Genomic DNA, 21635 nt, shown 5'->3' on the forward strand with positions numbered 1-21635 from the left:
TACTCTTCTTGTTTCCCATTTCTTTTTCCATTAAGCAGCAGAAATTTCTACTGTCCCCCTCTATAACTTACTGTAGCCCATTTTATTTTGCAGTATCTTAAAGTCTGTCTTTCCATATCTTGACTAGAGACTGCTTTGGGTGATGTGGCCCTTTTCTCTTCAACTCTGAACCCCTGATGGCTTTGCTGTTTCTTCCTGGTTTAATCAAGGTGGAAAAGTTGCTTGAGAACCCAAGATATCAATTACTTGATAAATGGGTAATGCTGATCAGAGTAATTCCACAAGCTACCTATAAAAATTATTACATGCACACACACACATACACAGTATATACATTGTATAGTTTTTTCCTAACCCTGCGCTATTAAAATATTGCAACTGACTGTTCTTACTTGAGTCACATTAACAAATACAGTGCTCCTTTTCATGCTCCTAGATAGAAATCAACTATTACACATAGTTTTTTTTATCTTCACCTGACCTCAATTCTGTCGCACACCACACGTTCCCTCTTCTATTGTGTCCTTAATGGATGTGCTATGGTCACTACATTTGTGAAGATATTTCATTATCTTTTTAACCAACTTAGAACATCTGGAGATCCCCTTTTATGCCTGTAATAAACAAAGTTACTAGTCTTGGACTTTTTGTAGAAACATTACAAAATTCTTTTAGCAGTTTAGGGATTTTTTTATTCTAGGATTCTTCTTTCCAGAGTAACTAATAAGTCTCTGCTGATATTGATCTTAAATTATTTATTGTCTTAAAGCAGATTATTTGAGTTTATTTCTCTTGCTTTTGGGACTCCAAAATACTGATGCATGGTAACTATGTGAAGTGATGGGTATGTTAATTAGCTTGATTGTGGTGATTATTTCACAATGTATACATATATCAAATCATCAAATTTTACACCTTAAATATATATGATTTTTAATGGTCAATTAAATCTCAGTAAAGCTGGAAAAAAATACTGATGCAACCTAAATCTCTTTTTTATATTGAGTTTATTTCAAGGAGCTTCTCTTCCCTTATTTACAGAGGTTCCTGAGATGCTTATTTCTTTCTTTGCTCTTCACAGAAGACAAAAACCAAAAACAGTAGTGCTGTCTTCCTTTTTTTGTTTTAATCAGTTTTTTAGTTTCCAAAATCTCACAGTTCTGTAGATATATGTTGAATTCTCTTTTCTGTAAGTTATTCATGAATTCACTCATCATAGTGCTTTTCTTCTACTGGGGTAAGCTAAGTGACTATACTACCTACATTTCTGTTTTTCCTCTTCCTCACAGGTCGAATTACTGTCGTGTACATAGTGTGCTCTTTAAACACTGAACTCTATCCCATCATCATGAAGTTTAACAAACTGTGGTCAGAGTACTTTAATTCTTTCAAAATCTTTCCTGTACTTTTCTTTAATCTGTGGTAGTAAATATGAAGTAAAGATGGTTACCAGTCTAATTTCTTAAGCTTTTATAGGAAGATAAATGAGAGAAATATTAATGATTCAGTGTCATGGGTAATTTATACATTCTGACCTCAAAATTATCTCACAATTAGTTGAAATATAAAACATCTTAAAATTTTCGCAGGTATTTCTATGTGTGAGAGTCAATAGTAACACACTAAAAGATGTATACAATATTAGTGCTAGGTAGCACATTTTATATTTTAAAATGTTAATCTTCTCTGATTCTTTCTGGCGTTGGGATCCTGGCCCCATATAAATTGTGAAGTCGGCCAGCGTTAAATGCATTGGACGCTGTCTTTATATATTTTTTTAATATTAGGAAAAGTACTGGTACAATCGAAACTAGGTAAGAGAGCAGCATGCTACCTAAAAATGTTTATGATGTGAAGACCTATTTGATGTATTAAAATTCATCTAATCCAGTAAACACTTGGGAAGTGATTTGGGTTAGAGATTGCTTTTTCCTGTTAATTAACCTGAACATAATTGTATATTTATTTGGTAGTTCGTGGATATTTTTGCTGCCTCCACTCATTGCTCTTCTCTGGCATTAAGCTACAAACGTATTCAGGATTGAGCTGCATGTATATTGATCTCATGCCAGACATTGCTACCCCCCTTTTTATTACATAATTTTTAGATGACTTTTTCTGTAACTTCTGATTTAAGTGGAATGTGGCAAAATAGTTCTAGTTAAGTTGGAGCTCCAATTAATAGGTTTCTGTTTAACAAGGATATACTGCAGCTGTAAAACTCCATATGTGTGTACAGCTCCATTCTTGGCTTTATTTGTTCTGTGACTGAGAGAAAAATGGAGTAAAACCTAGTCCATGTTTCCTAGAAGCAGGGGTGTCAGTCAGGTAAATAACTATATAATACAAGTACAATAAAATGTGTGCCATACTAGGGTTATAAAAAGAAGAAAACTATGGAAAGCAGGTCTTTGTGGTTCAGGGAGACAGGGAGTGCTTCATAAATGAGGTGACACTTTAATTAGAACTTAAAAGGTGAAGGAGATTTTCATAGTGAAAGAAGTAGGGTGGTATATTCTAAACTCAGAGAAAATAGTGGGCAAAAATACCAAGGTACAAAACATAATTTGCATTTGGGGGATAGTGTGTATATCAGCGGGGAGTGTAGCACATAAAACTTAGGGAGGGTGGTTACAATCACAAGGAGTTTAAATATACACAGAGGGTTTGAACTTATTTGATTTGCATGTAGGGAGCATTAAAGAATTTTTGAAAAGTAGACTAGATATGATTTGTGTTGTAGGAACAGGCTTCAGGCAATTCTGTGAAGGACAGATTATCATAACAGGGACACTACTTAAGGGACAATTATATTAGTCCAGGGAGAGTCTTATGAGACCCTGAAGCATGGTGGCTAGCAGAATGGAAAGAAGGGGACAAAAGTGAGAGACTTTTAAGATACGTTTAGGGAATACACTACACTTCTTAGCAGTTTGAGTGAGAAACTGATTAGAGAACTGAAATACTCAGCTGTTAATGATCCCAAAAATGTCAGTATGAGTCAAAGAAGGGTAGGATTAGTAATAGCTATAGTCGTTGGAGACTGGGGTGGAGCTTAGCTCTGTAACCTACGTGCAGTCTGCTGATAACTTGCCTAATCCACACAGTGGTTTTCAAAAACTAGAATGAATTGTGAGTGTCTAAAAAATGGAACTTTTAAGGTAAAATATGGCATTCTTGGTTCTCTTGAAATACTGGATGATCTAGCAAGTAGACTCAGATTCCTCTTTGGCAATGTAGGCTGCTTCTGAGGGGTGGCTGCCTCCTTTAGACAGAAAAGTGCTCTTCAATTATCCTAGTTCCCACCCAGGCTAATTTACACTACGTATTTAAATTTGCCACCTCTCATTTAGAGTTAGTTATATAAAAATAGCCACAGAGATGGGAGGGTAAAAGGGCATTTTAGATTGTGGTATTGGTATTATCAAAAGTCTAAAGCCTGGAATAAAAGGGTATAGGTGAGGTGAAGAGGGTAAGAAAGAGATTTTTACTACTGATAATACAGGTACATTTTGAAAAGAAAGGTAAAATGGGGTTGATTCATTGGTCAAAGTGTGGTTGTATTATGTCATTTTTGAAAGACAAGGACATTGGGATATGATAAGCCAGATGAAAGCCATGTGGCATCTACCCCACTCCTTGATAACAAGAATCTTGTCTTACTCATTTTATACCTCCAACGTCTTTCCCATAGTGTTGATCACCTAAAAAGCAACACTTAGTATTTATTGAATGACTGTTGAATTATTTTATGTTAGATGGGTTTGCAGAAATGTACAGTGGGATAGATTTGAGATAAGCTGTAATCAGTAGTGTGGTAATGAAAACCTGAATTTAGGTGTATTGTCATGTAAAAGGGGAGAAAAAGATATTTGGAAGGAAGAAATGACCAGTACTTGCTGGTAAGCTAAAGAAGACCGTGAAGGAGGATAAAGAGTCAAAGATGACTCTATGGTTGCTGGTCTGAAAGACTAGAACAACAGTGCTACAGAAATGAGATATTTTGGAAAGGGGAGCTAATTTGTGGGAGAGAGATAAAGAATTCAGTCTTTAAAATGGTATGGTTGAAGATAGTAATTCAACAGAAATTTACTGAAACCTCCCCTGTTCCACTGACCAGATACTGGGGACACAGCAGTAGACAAATCAAACAAAAATCTCTGCCCTGGGCTCCCCTGGTGGCACAGTGGTTAAGAATCTGCCTGCTAATGCAGGGGACACGGGTTCGGGCCCTGGTCCGGGGAGATCCCACATGCCGCGGAGCAACTAAGCCTGTGTGCCACGACTACTGAAGCCCGCGCGCCTAGAGTCCGTGCTCCACAACAAGAGAAGCCACGGCAATGAGAAGTCCGCACACTGCAACAAAGAGTAGCCCCCGTTTGCTGCAACTAGACAAAGCCGCGGGCAGCAATGAAGACCCAATGCAGCTAAAAATAAATAAAATAAATAAATTAAAAAAAAAATCTCTTCCCTATAGTGTTTACGTTAGAAAAAGGTGGGAACTTCCCTGGTGGCGCAGTGATTAAGAATCTGCCTGCCAGTGCAGGGGACACGGGATCCATCCCTGGCCTTGGAAGAGCCCACATGCTGCGGAGCAACTAAGTCCGTGCGTCACAACTACTGAGCCTGCGCTCTAGAGCCCATGAGCCACAACTACTGAAGCCCGCACGCCTAGAGCCCACGCTCCGCAACGAGAGAAGCCACTGCAATGAGAAGCCCACGCTCCGCAATGAGAAGCCCACGCTCCGCAATGAGAAGCCCACGCTCCGCAACGAGAGAAGCCACTGCAATGAGAAGCCCACGCACCTCAAAGAAGAGTATCCCCGCTTGCCACAACTAGAGAGAGCTCGTGCACAGCAACGAAGACCCGATGCAGCCAAAAATAATAAATTTTAAAAAAGGTGGAATGGGCAGAAAATAATCTAAATATAGAATATTACAGGACAAAAGTGCTATAGAGAAACATGAGAGAAAGGGAAGGGGCATGGTCATTTCAGGGGCATGGTAGCCTTGGGAAAGTGGGGAGTGCTAGGGAGGTGGGAGTGAAGTTAGAGCAGGAAGCCTGCAATTTTTAATAGGGTGTTCAGAGAAGACCTCACTGAGCCAGTGATGTTGAGCCAAGATTTGAACATGGTGAGTGAATGAGCCATGTGACTAGTGCTAAGGCCTATGACTGGAGGTTCTTATTGAAATTGAGATTATTACAGTTACGGGTAGTTACAAGGTCAGTATAAGACATCACTGTGGCAATGAGTAACTGAGGTAGCATGGAAGACAAGAGTATAGGAACAGAGGTCAAGGAAATGAGGCCAGGGTATTGAAAGAACATGAAAGCACCAATAATTAAGACAGGAGTTAGGTTAGAGAGAGGGATGGTGACCCACAAGCTAAGTTATTCAAGGAATAAGGGCTAGTAACCTACCAGTGTATAAATGCCTGTAAAGAAAGATAGTGTGGGTGTTAGAATCATGACATGAGATTCAAAGCTGAAGCAGAATGGACTGTAAACACCTAGAATAAAAGTTGTTTTGTAATCTTCATTATCCTGAAATAAAATAATAATTTCCAGTTGTTAATGAAGCTTTCAAGTGGAGATTTGCAAAGGTTGAGTGTTAGTTTCTTATGGGTATATTATCTAACTAGCAAAATGAGAAAAAAAAGTTTCGAAGCCTGACTTATCACTGATTATATAAAGATAATTGTTGCTTTTTCGTGGGCTCTTGTAAAGAATAAATTTCTGGTGTTTTAGCAGATGGGAAATAAGACCAAGATTGCAAAATGTCCTTTAAGAAATAAACAAACTGGATACATTCTGAAATCACAAAATACTTGTGTCAGGAGTGAAAAACTTTCGCAAAAGAAGAGAATTGGTTCAGAAACTTCATTGGCCAAAAGTGAAAAAAATAGTATGACTTTTTCACCAACTAAGGATTTATGCAAGCAGTATGCAGATAAAGACCATCTTCATATCCAGAAAGAAATTTCACCTGCAACCCCTAATATACAGAAGACTAGAAACAGCATAAATGCATTTGTAGTAGCTAAACAAAAGCCTTGCAAAAAGCACATCACAGCTGAAAATGTGAAGAGCAGTTTGGTGTGTCTAACACAAGGCCAACTACAACAGATTTTGATGACTGTAAACCAAGGAAATAAATCAGTTTCCCTGACTGAGAATGGAAAGAAGGAGGAAACAAGTAAGATTTTTCTGAAGTTTTAATATTAAGTTTATCAATATATAAGTTTTAGAATTTGAGTTTCATTGGATTTTACATAACTGTGCCTCTTAAATTCTAGTTTAATGTAACAATGTTTTAAAATAAATATTCGTTTAGAAAACATTCTCATAGGCAGAATTACTTTTGTAGTTAAAATATGCCATGTTTTAAGGTTAATGCTCAGAATATTATTCTCATGTACCATGGCCTTAAGAAACCTAGTTTCTGTGGATTCTAGATTTTAGTTCAGAAAGCTATTGTACTAATTTTGGAAGGTAGGAGGCTTTACTTACATGAAAACTAATTATGTAAAATGTTCTAAAAAAATTGCTATTGTATTTCTAATGAAAAACGAGGGAATTTTGCTATGAAGATTTGACATGAGTTGCTGAAAAGGATTATTTTCCTGGCCCCGGCTTTTGCTCTTCCTGACTTTCAATCCTTGCTAAGAATTGGCAGCACTATCTTTTTAACCAGCGTAAAACACTGACTTGGAAGTAGTGGCGTATTATATGCCTTCTGTTTTAGTAGTCAGGGTATTGTATTATGTTTTTAAAAGCCTTCTAGTTTTAGCTTTGAGCTAAGGAATTGTGACTATGAATAGAAATATTATTAAAATTTTGTTAAGCAACCGTGAAATAAATAAAAATAAAATTAACAGTCACCAGGAAGAGGCTCCACAACTGGTCTGGGGACTAGGTAGCTCCTTAGCACTCCCAAGGGGCTCAAAATGGAGTCATTTGCCTTCTCTTGGTATAGATTATTCTTTGTAAAGTCAGGGAGCTAACTTTTATCTTTAAGGCTAGAATTCTAGTTCAAAGAACAAAAAATAAAAACTTACTAGGCGTAATGAGAGATGATATCAACAAAGTTAAAAGCAGAATTTGCCTAATCATAATGACCCGCATATTAGATATGCTTTCTCTCCATTGGGAGAACTATCACATTGAGGGATTTTTGAGCCAAGCTTATGAGCCCTGTGTAAAACATTTGGAATAGATACAGCTGGGATATAGAGACAGTGGTCCATGGAAAAGATCATCACTGATTGCTTTCCCAGCTAAATGAGAAAAATAAGGGCAAGGTAATGAGTTTTTTATAAAGCTGTTTGCATTTATTCTCCTTTAAGTTGTGATTTGTATTATCATTTATATTATTTGTAAAAGTGTTGTTGGCAAGAGTAAATGGAGGTTTTTCTGGTTGTTGCTTGTTTTCTTACTTGAAACAGAAGTTTGTATGGCTGTGGCCATACCTCTGGGCCATTTAACTTCTGAGGCCCAGTTTCCTCTTTCGACAAAAAGGGAATCGTAATACGCACTGCAAGGACTGCTGTGAGAGGTGATTAATTAGATGATGTATAAAGCCGTGTTTTTTAAAACTGCGTAACTGTATCAAGATAAGGTATTATAATAGATGTAATTTTAGTATTAATTTTAAAACATGCATTTTACCTTCTAGGTCAGTATAGTCTAAATTTAAACAATATTCCTGATCAGCCAAAGGATGAGAACATCATGGGACTTCTGCAGAAAACTGAGGCCATTTCATCTGTTCAGGATGAAAAAAAGTCTGTTTTAAATGAAAATCAGGTGACATCTAATCAGTATGAGCAAAAAATTGCCACGTATGTAACTCACATCTGTTGTTGTGGGGTCATCTTGGGAATATGGTTTTACTTTTCCTTGACTTGTATGTGAAATATTTACTCTGAAGACTAGAGCTATTTAAAAGTTTATTACTTAATATTTATGGAGTAAGTTGTATAGAAACATATGATAAGGTTTCTGTTATTTTTTGTGTCTTGTCTTAGAGAGAATATATGGAAACCAGCTGACATATTCAGTACTCTGGGAGAAAGAGAACGTGATAGAGGTTTGTTGGAAGCAAAAAAAGCCCAGTGGAGGAAAGAGCTTGGTAGGTAATTATTGCACATTTTATTATAGTTTTGTTGGCTTAAGGAATGTATATTGAGGATGAAGTACATCTTGCAGTATGGCATTATCAAAAACCTTGTTTTATAACATTGACCATCTAGAGTAGTTTTCTGCAAATGGCATAAGAAACTTTGTGATTTCACATTCCCTTATGTTATACCTTTTTGTTTTCTGCTCTGTGGTGTGCACCAAAAGCCACAGATGAACATTAATATCATCAGTACCCTTCTGGAGCTCAAAGATTCCTAAACATTTCTCATTTCCTGAGAATCCATTTTAATATTTTTCCATTACAGAAATTCTGTGGGTTAAAGATGGTTTTATTTAAAAATAATTCATTTAAAAAATTAAAACATTCTAATCAAGAATCATCAATATGATATCAATCAGTATATCCCATACAAAAATAAGCTTATTTCTTTTCTTCAGTCTGTAGACATCATAACAGAAAAAGTTATAATTTCTGTTAAGTAGGGTCTTAAGGTAAGTAAGATAATAACTAAGAAACTCCTGTTACTTCTTGGAATAGACTTAGGGTCCAGGTATCAGAGTTTGGAAAATACACGAGGTGATAGTTGTACTTGGGAATAGTTGTACTAAAAGCATGAAGATGGGATTCACTGTCCACTGAACTGGAAAATCCTGCCAGTTAGTCACAACCCTTCCAGGACAGGTGATCTAGAAAAAGATAAGCGAAGAAATAGGGAATGAATTGATGTTGGAAGTCAAAGTAATAGAATAATAAAGAAATTAAATGTATGGTAGCAGTATCAGAAGGTTTGGAGATCTGATGTGTTTTATATCATAATTGCAGCTTTAAATGTTTGTTCAGTACAAATTTGGACACATGATTTTATGTACCTTACTTTTCAGCAGTTACAAATAATAATGGCTGACATTTATTAAATATTTACTTTGTGTGAGGCCCTATACTGAAAATAGACATCATTATTGCTCTGATTTCACAGAATAAAAAATGGGGTTTAGAGGGATGAACATCATTTTGCCTTCAGTCACACAGCCGGGAAGTGGTTGAACCTGAATTTGACCCCAGGGTTCTCTGACTCCAGAGTTCTAGCTTTTAAGCCTTTTAGTAATAATTAAATGAACATTACTGTAGAGTAGAACCTCACAATAATTAGCATAATATAAATTATGTTCTGAAAAAATTGCTCCTTATTTATAATTGTAGTAAAACAAACATTTTTACATCCATTTATGCCATACTTAAATTTGGTTCTGATTAAACATTTTCTTTTATTCCATATCCTTAAAATTCTTCTCTGTCTTGTGAGTTAATCTCCTTCCTAAAAAACAGTTTTGATCTGTGTTGGAATCTGCACTCTTTAAGAAGGTCATGATTTGTTTACGTCATTTTTTTTTACAGTTTTTGTATATTTTTTTAAAAAGGACATTATTTACAGATGAACAGGTTGCTTTAAAGAAGAAAGAAAAAGAAGCGTCTGAAAAATGGAATAATCCATGGAAAAAATCTGAAAGTGATAAAATAGTGTGGGAAAAACTTCAAATTCTCGATCAGGCTAAGGTAAAAGTATCAAAATCAGGCACTTATGGAATATAAGATACCTTAACTGCACTTTTTTAATGCTAAGCCTTGTTTATATCATACAGCTTTTTTTTTTTTAAATAAATTTATTTATTTATGGCTGCGTTGGGTCTTTGTTGCTGCACGCGGGCTTTTCTCTGGTTGTGGTGAGTGGGGGCTACTCTTCGTTGCGGTGCACGGACATCTAATTGCAATGGCTTCTCTTGTTGCGGAGCATGGGTTCTAGGCGCACGGGCTGCAGTAGTTGTGGCTCACAGGCTCTAGAGCGCAGGCTCCGTAGTTGTGGTGCACAAGCTTAGTTGCTGCACAGCATGTGGGATCTTTCCCGACCAGGGCTCGAACCTGTGTCTCCTGCATTGGCAGGCAAATTCTTAACCACTGTGCCACCAGGGAAGTCCCTCATAAAGCTTATTTTTGAAGCCTATTCATTTTTTTAGAACTCACTTTTCATATGGTATTTTAAAACAACGTTATTTTGAATTAAATTATGACCTCAGCTACTCTGTTTGCATTCTGTAAATAGTCTTACTATGTTAGTAGGTGAGTGTAAAGGCCCCTGGCACCTCCTTTAGGCTCCTATAAAAGAGCTCCACGATGTTATAGATGACCACAAAACTCTACCACTGACCATGTGGTATCCACTGCAAGGTTATCAAATCAAACATAAGTGATTGCTTATCAAACATAAGTATATACCATGTGTCCCTCGGGTAGTGCTTTGGGGACCTTTAAATTTTGCATGTATTTAATACTAGACAAAAAAGTGCCCTTGTTTATCGTTTTGTTGTTAGACTTCTGCTAGCTATTCTAGCATTCTGTCACAGTCTCCCAGTCAGGTAATGGTGATCCAGGCTGACAGGCATTCACTGCCTAGAGCTAGTCAGATTTTAGAGGTAAGTTCTAAATGTCATTACTTTGAATATATAAGCTCTTTAGTACATGATGACTATATAACTTATTTTCCTTGAAGAAGTGAATCTAAATACTCTTTTAAATCACCAGTTAATTTTTATTGAGTGCAGTATGCTCAAGTTTTTCTAAAATTTATTTATTTTAATTTTGGCTGCGTTGGCTCTTCGTTGCTGCGCGCGGGCTTTCTCTAGTTGCAGTGAGCGGGGGCTACTCTTCGTGGCAGTGCTTGGGCTTCTTGTTGTGGTGGCTTCTCACATTGCAGAGCACGGGCTCTAGGTACGTGGGCTTCAGTAGTTGTGGCGCATGGGCTCAGTAGTTGTGGCTTGCGGGCTCTGGAGCACAGGCTCAGTAGTTGTGGTGCACGGGCTTAGTTGCTCCGCGGCATGTGGGATCTTCCTGGACCAGGGTTCAAACCCGTGTCCCCTGCATTGGCAGGCGGATTCTTTTTGTTTTTTTTTTACATCTTTATTGGAGTATAATTGCTTTACAATGTTGTGTTAGTTTCTGCTGTATAACAGAGTGAGCCAGCTATATGTATACACATATCCCCATATCCCCTCCCTCTTGTGTCTCCCTCCTACCCTCCCTATCCCACCCCTCTAGGTGGTCATAAAGCACCGAGCTGATCTCCCTGTGCTATGCAGCTGCTTCCCCCTACCTATCTATTTTACATTTGGTAGTGTATATATGTCAATGCTACTCCCTCACTTCGTCCCAGCATCCCCTTCCCCTTCCCTGTGTCCTCAAGTCCATCCTCTACATCTGCATCTTTATTCCTGTCCTGCCCCTAGGTTCTTCAGAACGATTTTTTCTTTTTTTAGATTCCATATACATGTGTTAGCATACGGTATTTGTTTTTCTCTTTCTGACTTGCTTCACTCTGTATGACAGACTCTAGGTCCACCCACCTCACTACAAATAACTCAATTTCATTTCTTTTTATGGCTGAGTAATATTCCATTGTATGTATGTGTCACATCTTCTTTATCCATTCATCTGTCGATGGACACTTAGGTTGCTTCCATGTCCTGGCTATTGTAAATACTGGACAGGCGGATTCTTAACCACTGTGCCACTGGGGAAGCCCTGCTCCTTAAATTTTAAAAAAGTTATTAACTATTTCTTTTTTTCCTTCCTAATGAACATTTACATTTTAACAAATGTATTCTGAAAATAAGGCAGTAACCTAAAGGTATGATTCTGGTGGTAGACATTTTCAGTACTGGTAGAGTTCTTATAGAACCCTGCCAGTTAGATTGTTTGCATGGCAGCTTGTTCTGCTCCATATAGGACTGACTAGCCTACATCAGTTTATAGTCTGTTGATAATTTTACGTTAACAAAAGGAATGAAATATGAATTACGTTTTTCTGTGTTCCCAAAAGCACTTTGACCAAATGTTAAAAGGCAATAAATTAGTCTTTCTAGAAGTTATTTTGGAAAACTCTATAGTTCTGGATGATAATTCTAAGTTTTTAAAGTTTAGAAATTGATGCATGCACATACTACTAAAAACTGCAAATAAAACTACACATGACGTCATTGAGAATCAGTTGTAAGCTTATTTACTTTTCAACATGAGGATTAAAAAAACTTTAATTCTAAAAGTATTAGGTATTTCTGTTACCGAAATGTCAGTTGAAGTGTTAGCATGTCATTTATTATTGCTTATTTCGCATGGCTTTTTAGGTCATTTATTATCTGGGAGTAATCCATACTATGATTGTTAATGAGATAAAGAATTAACCATTTAAGGTGACTTTTAGTTTTTTTGCTTTTTTTTTTTTGGATGATAGCATGTGTCATTTTTTTTTAATAATCTAGAAAACCAGTAAAGTTATTTATATTTTAGAGTCAGAGATAGGGGTTGGGGATGGGAGAAAGACTAGAAAGGAAATCATATACTAAATCCAGGGTTGGACAACCAAGGATTAGAGTATGATTACCTATGCATATTTTTACTGTTTAAATGTAGTTTTTATGTATTTATGTGTTAATGCTGTAAGATAATGGAGAGGTGCTACTGGGGGGACATGAACTGCAACAAAAAAATCCCCCTTTAAATACCTGAAAGCAGTTGGCTTCATAAATCCCAGCCATAGCCACAACCATTTATATTATTTGAATATTAAGTTAACCTCTTCATGTAATTGAGAGGAGGAGAAATTTAGTTGCAAGCAGAATCATCAAGGCCAATTTTGTTAAAACATGAGGTAATGCGGGGCTTCCCTGGTGGCGCAGTGGTTGAGAGTCCACCTGCCGATGCAGGGGACACGGGTTCGTGCCCCGGTCTGGGAAGATCCCACATGCCGCGGAACGGCTAGGCCTGTGAGCCATGGCCGCCGAGCCTGCGCATCCGGAGCCTGTGGTCCGCAACGGGAGACGCCACAACAGTGAGAGGCCCGCGTACCGCAAAAAATAAAAATTAAAAAAACATGAGGTAATGCATATTAAGTGCATAAGACAGTGGCTGACATATAACAAGTGTTTAATGAAAGTTTGCTCTAGTTATAATTTACAAAGCACAGGTCCATTCTGAACCCTGAGGCTGCTAAGAGTCAATCCTCTCACCATCTTCCTTTCCTCTCGCCTCTTCTTGATTCTCAGTCTTACTCCTCCTCCCCCAGTTGAATGGTCCTGTATTCTCTTTCCTGTATTGTTCAGCCCAAACATTTTTTTACACTGTGCAGCTTAAAATTTCTTTTTGTGTTTCTAAGAAATTTACTTACAGCCTCAGCCTTTGTGAGAATACGCCACCTCCATGAAACCTTGGCTTTCCCTAATGACTACCCCTTCCTGGGAAGCCTCTTAAGTGAAGGGAGTATATTCTAGCATACTAACATGGGATAGAAAGTGAGGTTATCATTCTGCTAGCTTCTTACTGCTACCACCAGACCATAGTTCTGCAGTTAGCCAACAAAAGATTCCTCTTAATTTTCGGTGGTAAAAATTTGGTGGTAAAATATACATAACATAAAATTTACCCTTTTGTGGTGGTAAAATATACATAACATAAAATTTACCATTTTAATCGTTTTTAAGTGTACAGTTAAGCGGCATTAAGTGCATTCACACTGTGTTGCAACCATCACCACTATCCATCTCCAGAATTTTTTAATCATTCCAAACTGAAACTATACCCATTAAATAGTAACTCCCCATTTCTCCCTCCCCTTAGCCCCTGGCAACCACCATTCTACTTTCTGTCTCTATGAATTTGATTATTCTCAGTATGTTTAAGTGGACTAACACAATATTTGTCCTTTTGTGTCTGACAGATTTCACTTAATGTTTTCAGGGTTCATCCATGTTGTAAACATGTATCAGAATTCCATTCCTTTTTAAGGCTGAAAATATTCCATTTTATGTATGATACTACATTTTGTTTATCCATTCATCCAAATGTTGATGGACATTTGAGTTGTTACCACCTTTTGGCTATTGGGAATAATGCTGTTATGAACCTTGATGTACAGATAATCTCTCCAAGTCTGTATTTGCAAGTCTTCTGGGTATATACCTATAAGTGAAATTGCTGGATCATATGGTAATTTTATGTTTTATCTTTTTATGTTGAATTTTTACCAGTTTTAATTTGATAACTTTATTTTTAATTGTTATACCGTTTCCACAGCTCCTGCACCATTGTGCATTCCCATCAGCAGTGCACAAGGGTTCTGATTTCTCTACATCTTCACTAACACTTGTTCTTTTCTTTTTTTCTTTTTTTTTTTTGGTTGATAGCCATCCTAATGGATGTGGAGTGGTGTCTCATTGTAGTTCTGATTTACATTTCCCTAATGATTCTTGATGTTGAGCATGTTTTCATGTGCTTATTGGCCATCTGTATATCTTCTTTGGAGAGATGTCTATAAGTCCTTTGTGCATTTTTTTTTAACATCTTTATTGGTGTATAATTGCTTTACAATGGTGTGTTAGTTTCTGCTTTATAACAAAGTGAATTAACTGTACATATACATACACCCTCATATCTCCTCCCTCTTGCGTCTCCCTCCCACCCTCCCTATTCCACCCCTCTAGGTGGTCCCAAAACACTGAGCTGATCTCCCTGTGCTATGCAACTGATTCCCACTAGCTATCTATTTTACATTTGGTAGTATATATAAGTCCATGCCACTCTCTCACTTCGTCCCAGCTTACCCTTCCCCCTCCCTGTGTCCTCAAGTCCATTCTCTACATCTGTGTCTTTATTCCTTTTCTGCCCCTAGGTTCTTCAGAACCTTTTTTTTTTTTTAAGATTCCACATATATATGTTAGCTATACGGTATTTATTTTTCTCTTTCTGACTTTTTCACTCTGTATGACAGACTCTGGGTCCATCCACCTCACTACAAATAGCTCAATTTCATTTCTTTTTATGGCTGAGTAATATTCCATTGTATGTATGTGCCTCATCTTCTTTATCCATTCATCTGTTGATGAACATTTAGGTTGCTTCCATGTCCTGGCTATTGTAAATAGAGCTGCAGTGAACATTGTGGTACATGACTCTTTTTGAATTATGGTTTTCTCAGGGTATGTGCCCAGTAGTGGGATTGCTGGGTCATATGGTAGTTCTATTTGTAGTTTTTTAAGGAACCTCCATACTGTTCTCCACAGTGGCTATATCAATTTACATTCCCACCAGCAGTGCAAGAGGGTTCCCTTTTCTCCACACCCTCTCCAGCATTTATTGTGTGTAGGTTTTTTGATGATGGCCATTCTGACTGGTGTGAGGTGATACCTCATTGTAGTTTTGATTTGCATTTCTCTAATGATTTGGGATGCTGAGCATCCTTTCATGTGTTTGTTGGCAATCTGTATATCTCCTTTGGAGAAATGTCTATTTAGGTCTTCTGTCCATTTTTGGATTGGGTTGTTTGTTTTTTTGATATTGAGCTGCATGAGTTGCTTGTGAATTTTGGAGATTAATACCTTGTCAGTTGCTTCATTTGCAAATATTTTCTCCCATTTTGAGGGTTGTCTTTTCGTCTTGTTTATGTTTTCCTTTGCTGTGCAAAAGCTTTTTAAGTTTCATTAGGTCCCATTTGTCTATTTTTCTTTCTATTTCCATTTCTCTAGGTGGTGGGTCAAAAAGGATCTTGCTGTGGTTTATGTCATAGAGTGTTCTGCCTATGTTTTCCTCTAAGAGTTTTATAGTGTCTGGCCTTACATTTAGGTCTTTAATCCATTTTGAGTTTATTTTTGTGTATGGTGTTAGGGAGTGTTCTAATTTCATACTTTTACATGTACCTGTCCAGTTTTCCCAGCACCACTCATTAAGGAGACTGTCTTTTATCCATTGTATATTCTTGCTTCCTTTATCAAAAATAAGGCGACCATATGTGTGTGGGTTTATCTCTGGGCTCTCTATCCTGTTGTTCCATTTATCTGTATTTCTGTTTTTGTGCCGGTACAATACTGTTTTGATTACTGTAGCTTTGTAGTATAGTCTGAAGTCAGGGAGCCTGATTCCTCCAGCTCCGTTTTTCTTTCTCAAGATTGCTTTGACTATTTGGGTTCTTTTGTGTTTCCATACAAATTGTGAAATTTTTTGTTCTAGTTCTGTGAAAAATGTCATTGGTAGTTTGGTAGGGATTGCATGGAATCTGTAGATTGCTTTGAGTAGTATAGTCATTTTCACAATGTTGATTCTTCCAATCCAAGAACATGGTATATCTCTCCATCTGTTTGTATCATCTTTAATTTCTTTCATCAGTGTCTTATAGTTTTCTGCATATAGATCTTTTGTCTCCTTAGGTAGGTTTATTCCTAGGTATTTTATTCTTTTTGCTGCAATGGTAAATGGGCATGTTTCCTTAATTTCTCTTTCAGATTTTCACCATTAGTGTATAGGAATGCAAGAGATTTCTGTGCATTAATTTTGTATCCTGAAACTGTACCAAATTCATTGATTAGCTCTAGTAGTTTTCTGGTAGCATCTTTAGGATTCTCTATGTATAGTATCATGTCATTTGCAAACAGTGACAACTTTACTTCCGCTTTTCCAATTTGGATTCCTTTAATTTCTTTTTCTTCTCTGATTGCTGTGGTTAAAACTTCCAAAACTATTTGAATAACAGTGGTGCAGGTGGACAACCTTGTCCTATTCCTGATCTTAGAGGAAATGGTTTCAGTTTTTCACCATTGAGGATGATGTTGGCTGTGGGTTTGTCATATAGGGCCTTTATTATGTTAAGGTAAGTTCCCTGTATGCCTACTTTCTGAAGAGTTTTTATCATAAATGTGTGTTGAATTTTGTCGAAAGCTTTTTCTGCCTCTATTGAGGTGATCATATGGTTTTTCTCCTTCAGTTTGTTAATATGGTGCATCACATGGACTGATTTACGTATATTGAAGAATCCTTGCATTCCTGGGATAAAAATATGGAATGCTTCACGAATTTGCATGTCATCCTATGTAGGGGCCAAGCTAATCTTCTCTGTATCGTTCCAATTTTAGTATATGTGCTGCCGAAGCAAGCACCTTTGTCCATTTTTGAATTGGATTTTCTTTTTCTTTCTTTCAAAAAAGAAAGTAGTAGGAGTTCTTTACATATTCTGGTTATTAACTCCTTATCAGGTATATAATTTACAGGTATTTTCTTCCATGAGTTGACTTTTCACTCACTTCATAGTGTCCTTTCTTGTACAAAAGTTTTTAATTTTGATGAAGTCCATTTTACCTATTTTTTGTTTTTGTTGCCTGTGCTGTTGGTGTCATATCTAAGAAATCATTGCCAAATCTAACGTTGTGGAGCTTCCCCCTATGTTTTCTTCTAAAGGAGTTTTATAGTTTAGATCTTTGATCCATTTTGAGTTAATTTTTATATATGGTGTAAGGTAACGGTCCAGCTCCATTCTTTTGCATGTGGATATCCAGTTTTCCCGGCGCCAGACTGTTCTTTCCCCATCAAATCATCTTGGCACTCTTGTCGAAAATCATTTGACTGTATATGAAAGGGTTTATTTCTGGGCTCTCCATTCAGTTCATTTGTTCTGTATGTCTGTCTTTATGCCACTGTTTCACTGTTTTGATTACCATACCGGGGGCAGAGGTCGGTGGGACGTTGCACCAGCCTGAGGCGCGCCGTGCGTTCTCCCGCGGAAGTTGTCCCTGGATCCCGGGACCCTGGCAGTGGCGGGCTGCACAGGCTTCCGGGAGGGGAGGTGTGGATAGTGAGCTGTGCTCGCACACAGGCTTCTTGGTGGCGGCAGCAGCAGCCTTAACGTCTATGCCCGTATCTGGGGTTCGCGCTGTTAGCCGCGGCTCGCGCCCGCCTGTGGAGCTCCTTTAAGTAGGGCTCTTAATCCCCTCTCCTCAAGCACCAGGAAACAAAGAGGGAAGAAAAAGTCTCTTGCCTCTTTGGCAGGTCTAGACTTTTCCCTGGGCTCCCTCCCGGCTAGCCGTGGTACACTAACCCCTTCAGGCTGTGTTCACGCCGCCAACCCCAGTCCTCTCCCTGGGATCCGACCGAAGCCCGAGCCTCACCTCCCAGTCCCAATCTGCCCCGGCGGGTGAGCAGACAAGCCTCTCGGGCTGGTGAGTGCCGGTCGGCACCAATCCTCTGTGCGGGAATCTCTTCGCTTTGCCCTCCACACCCCTGTTGCTGTGCTCTCCTCCGCGGCTCCGAAGCTTCCCCCCTCCGCCACCCGCAGTCTCCCCGCGAAGGGGCTTCCTAGTGTGTGGAAACCTTTCCTCCTTCACGGCTCCCTCCCACTGGTGCAGGTCCCATCCCTATTCTTTTGTCTCTGTTTATTTTTTTTCTTTTGCCCTACCCAGGTACGTGGGGAGTTTCTTGCCTTTTGGGAGGTCTGAGGTCTTCTGCCAGCGTTCAGTGGGTGTTCCGTAGGAGTTGTTCCATGTGTAGATGTATTTCTGATGTATCTGTGGGGAGGAAGGTGATCTCTGCGTCTTACTCTTCCACCATCTTCCCCCTCTCTGTAGTAAGGTTTGAAATCAGAAAGTGGTTAAGTCCTCCAATTTTCTTTTTCAATATTGTTTCACCTATTTAGGGTTCCTTGAGATTCCATATGAATTTTAGGATGCATTTTTCCATTTATGCAAAAAACATCAAGATTTTCAGAGGGTTTGCTTTGAATCTGTAGCTTGCTTTAGGTAATCCTGACAATACGAAGTCTTTCTATTCATGAAGGTAGGATCTTTCCATTTATTGATATTTGTGTCTTTAATTTCTATCAGCAGTGTTTAGTTTTCAGTGTACATGTCTTTGGCCTACTTATTCCTAAGTATTCTTAGTATTTGGTGCTATTGTACATGGAATAGTTTTCTTAATTTTATTTTCCCAGATTGTTCATTGTTAGTGTATAGAGATGCAACTGATTTTTTTCTCCTGGTTTTGTATCCTGCAACTTCGCTGAATTTGTTTTATTCTAACAGTTGTGTGTGTGTGTGTGTAGACTCTTGAAGGTGGTGGTTATTGTGCAGCATATGAGTTTGATGTGGATCCTTTTGGTATTATATTTTCTTAATGAGTAGATACACAAACACCAGTCTGCATTAATGCCCAAGATATTCATATATAATAATCATCACTATATTATGTATATTTTATCTTTTCCATTGTTTGGTATTTCAACTTTCTGACTTTTAAAAATATTATGTATTACTTCTGACACACAGAAGGATATGTTGACCTTAAAAAACAAAAGAGCAAGTTAGTTTACCAGCAACATGAGTTTATTTGGGTATAGTAGACAGTTGTAATTCAGGACAAGCAAACTGTGACAAACCTTAGGCAAGTTTGGAGAACAGAGGAGAGGAACTTGATTTTGTAGAGGAAAGGAGGAAATTGGGGAGGGCTGTGGTAGCTGCAGGTGGTGGGAAGCTTGTTGCTAGTGAGAAGGAAATCTTGGTGGGGTCTGTAAGCTGTGGTGAGTCATATATGGGTGAGAGCTCCACCTTCAGGGCTTTTTGACTCCATTTTAAATGAGGTTTCCTTTATTCTTTTTCACAGGTATAAAGGATAATCCATAAAACATTTCTATCCATGTCATGTACCAAAAAGAGCTCATTATAGCATGGTTCAGAGTTCAACAAGAATTTCTCTAGATTTATAGCACTTACAGGACAGGATTTTTTTTTTAATAGTTGGTCACAACCCAGTAGAATAAAAATTGAATGCCTAGAAGCTTTATATTCCATTTGTTGTCAAATTACTTTAGAATTCTGGGAAGAGTGTTTGTGAATTATGAAGCCCTTTCCACAACAGAAATGGGTTGTGACTAAGTTATAAACTAGTACCAGTCCACTGATGCCCTAATTTCAGAAGAAAGAAATACAATAGCTTGACTAAAATGAATCAGTCCTAGCTAAAGATTCCCTTTGCCCCTCTATACTGGCAGTCTTGGAATCAGAGGAACCCTGTCTCAGTCCTCCCAAAATTAAACTTTATGGAAGGAAATCCTCTTCCTTATTCAAAACTCGGGTGGGGGGGATCCCCTGGCGGTCCAGTGGTTAGGACTCCGTGCTTCCACTGCACAGGTTTGATCCTTGGTCAGGGAACTAAGATCCCACATGCTGCATGGTGGGGCCAAAAAAAGAAAAGAAAAAAAAGCAAACAACTGAGTGGGTCTCTTTGCCTTATCAGAAAGATTTAATAATTAAATACAATAAGGAAATTGATTTGTTTGAGGACCTGTTAGGATCCAAGAAGTGTACTAAGTACTTTATATACCTGTGAATCCCCTTTTAGAATAAGAAGCAGAACTTACTAACAACTAAACAGGTGGAGGAGAACACTGAGAGTAAGTTGTGTACGCCAATTACCCATAACACTAAACCTAGATAAATCTCTCTTAAGTTAGGAAAAGAACAAAATAAACCTAAATTAGAAGAAATAGATTATGAAAATAAGGAATTTCCCCACCAGCTGTTGGTAGGAATGTAAATTAGTATAGCCATTATGGAAAACAGGATGGAGTTTCCTCCAAAAATTAAAAACAGAACTACCATACAATCCAGCAGTTCTACTTCTGGGTATTCTTCCAAAGGAAAAAAAACACTAAATTGAAAAGATATATGCATCCCATGTTCATTGCAGTTTATAATAGGGGACATAAAGAAGCAACCTAAGGTCTATCGATAGATGAATGGATAAAGATGTGGTGTATGTATATAATGGCATGTTACTCAGCCATAAAAACAAATGAAACCTTGCTGTTTATAAAAACATGGACGGACCTAGAAGTCTGTCTAATTACTTCACTTATGCTAAGTGAAGTAAGAGAAAGACAAAGAGTACTATATGATTTCACTTATATGTAGAATCTAGGAAACAAAACAAATGAACAGAACATAATGAAGCAAACGGACTCATAGATACAGAGAATAAACAAGTGGTTTTGCTAGAGGGGAGGGGGGTGGGGGGATAAGTGAAATAGGTGACAGAAATTAAGAGGTATGAGCTTGTAGTTAAAAAATACATGAGTCATGGAGATAAATGTACAGCATGGGGAATATAGTCAATAATACTGTAATAACTTTGTATGGTGACAGATGGTAACTAGACTTGTGATCATTTTGTAATGTATAGAAATATTGAATCACTATGTTGTGCACCTGGAACTAGCATAGTGTTGCAGGTCAGTTTTACTTAAATTTAAAAATTAAAAAGAAAGGAAAGAAAATAAGGGCACCAGTTGGTAAAATATATAATGAGTGAAAATGGCATTGCAGGTAGAGAGTGAATCATTAGTAAGTTAATATATTATGCCAATAATTATGAAAACTTAGATGAAGTGGGTAAATTACTGGAAAAGTTATAACTTACAGGAACTGACATAAAAATAAGTAAAAAGCTTGAATAATTATGTAACCGTTAAAGTAATTGTAGATCTGGGTAAAAAAAAAGTTTCCCACAAGGAGAACAAAATGCCCACATGGTTTTACTGACAGTTTCTACCAAACTTAAAAGAAATAAATCCCAAATTTATTCAGCTTTCCAGGCAGTAGAAATATGAAATGGCCCCCAATTCATTCTGCA

General features: G+C 37.7%; 1 protein-coding gene and 1 non-coding gene across 13 annotated transcripts in view; one reads left to right on the plus strand and one right to left on the minus strand.

The window, feature by feature from the left end:
* The window catches only part of CCDC66 (coiled-coil domain containing 66), a 52499-nt gene that overhangs the window by 3249 nt on the left and 27615 nt on the right, over positions 1 to 21635 (plus strand). For 2 of the 12 annotated variants that reach the window (XM_022572829.3, XM_089919485.1), the window contains 4 exons: positions 5750 to 6197; positions 7677 to 7842; positions 8029 to 8136; positions 9563 to 9698. In XM_022572829.3, coding sequence (XP_022428537.1) covers positions 5750 to 6197; positions 7677 to 7842; positions 8029 to 8136; positions 9563 to 9698 — 858 coding nt within the window. Of the gene's footprint in view, positions 1 to 1289; positions 6198 to 7676; positions 7843 to 8028; positions 8137 to 9539; positions 9699 to 10510; positions 10613 to 21635 lie in introns of all 12 variants that reach the window. The other 10 variants (XM_022572830.3, XM_089919487.1, XM_089919488.1 and 7 more) reach the window with 8 other exon arrangements.
* Positions 17011 to 17116, minus strand: LOC115803157 (U6 spliceosomal RNA). Its single transcript, XR_004023828.1, has one exon. It is a non-coding gene; the product is annotated as a U6 spliceosomal RNA (small nuclear RNA).

This window comes from Delphinapterus leucas, chromosome 10 (genome assembly GCF_059928025.1).
Source record: "Delphinapterus leucas isolate spDelLeu-1000000601 "Yukka" chromosome 10, BTC_Dleu_Yukka2, whole genome shotgun sequence".
In the NCBI taxonomy this organism is placed as follows: domain Eukaryota; kingdom Metazoa; phylum Chordata; class Mammalia; order Artiodactyla; family Monodontidae; genus Delphinapterus; species Delphinapterus leucas.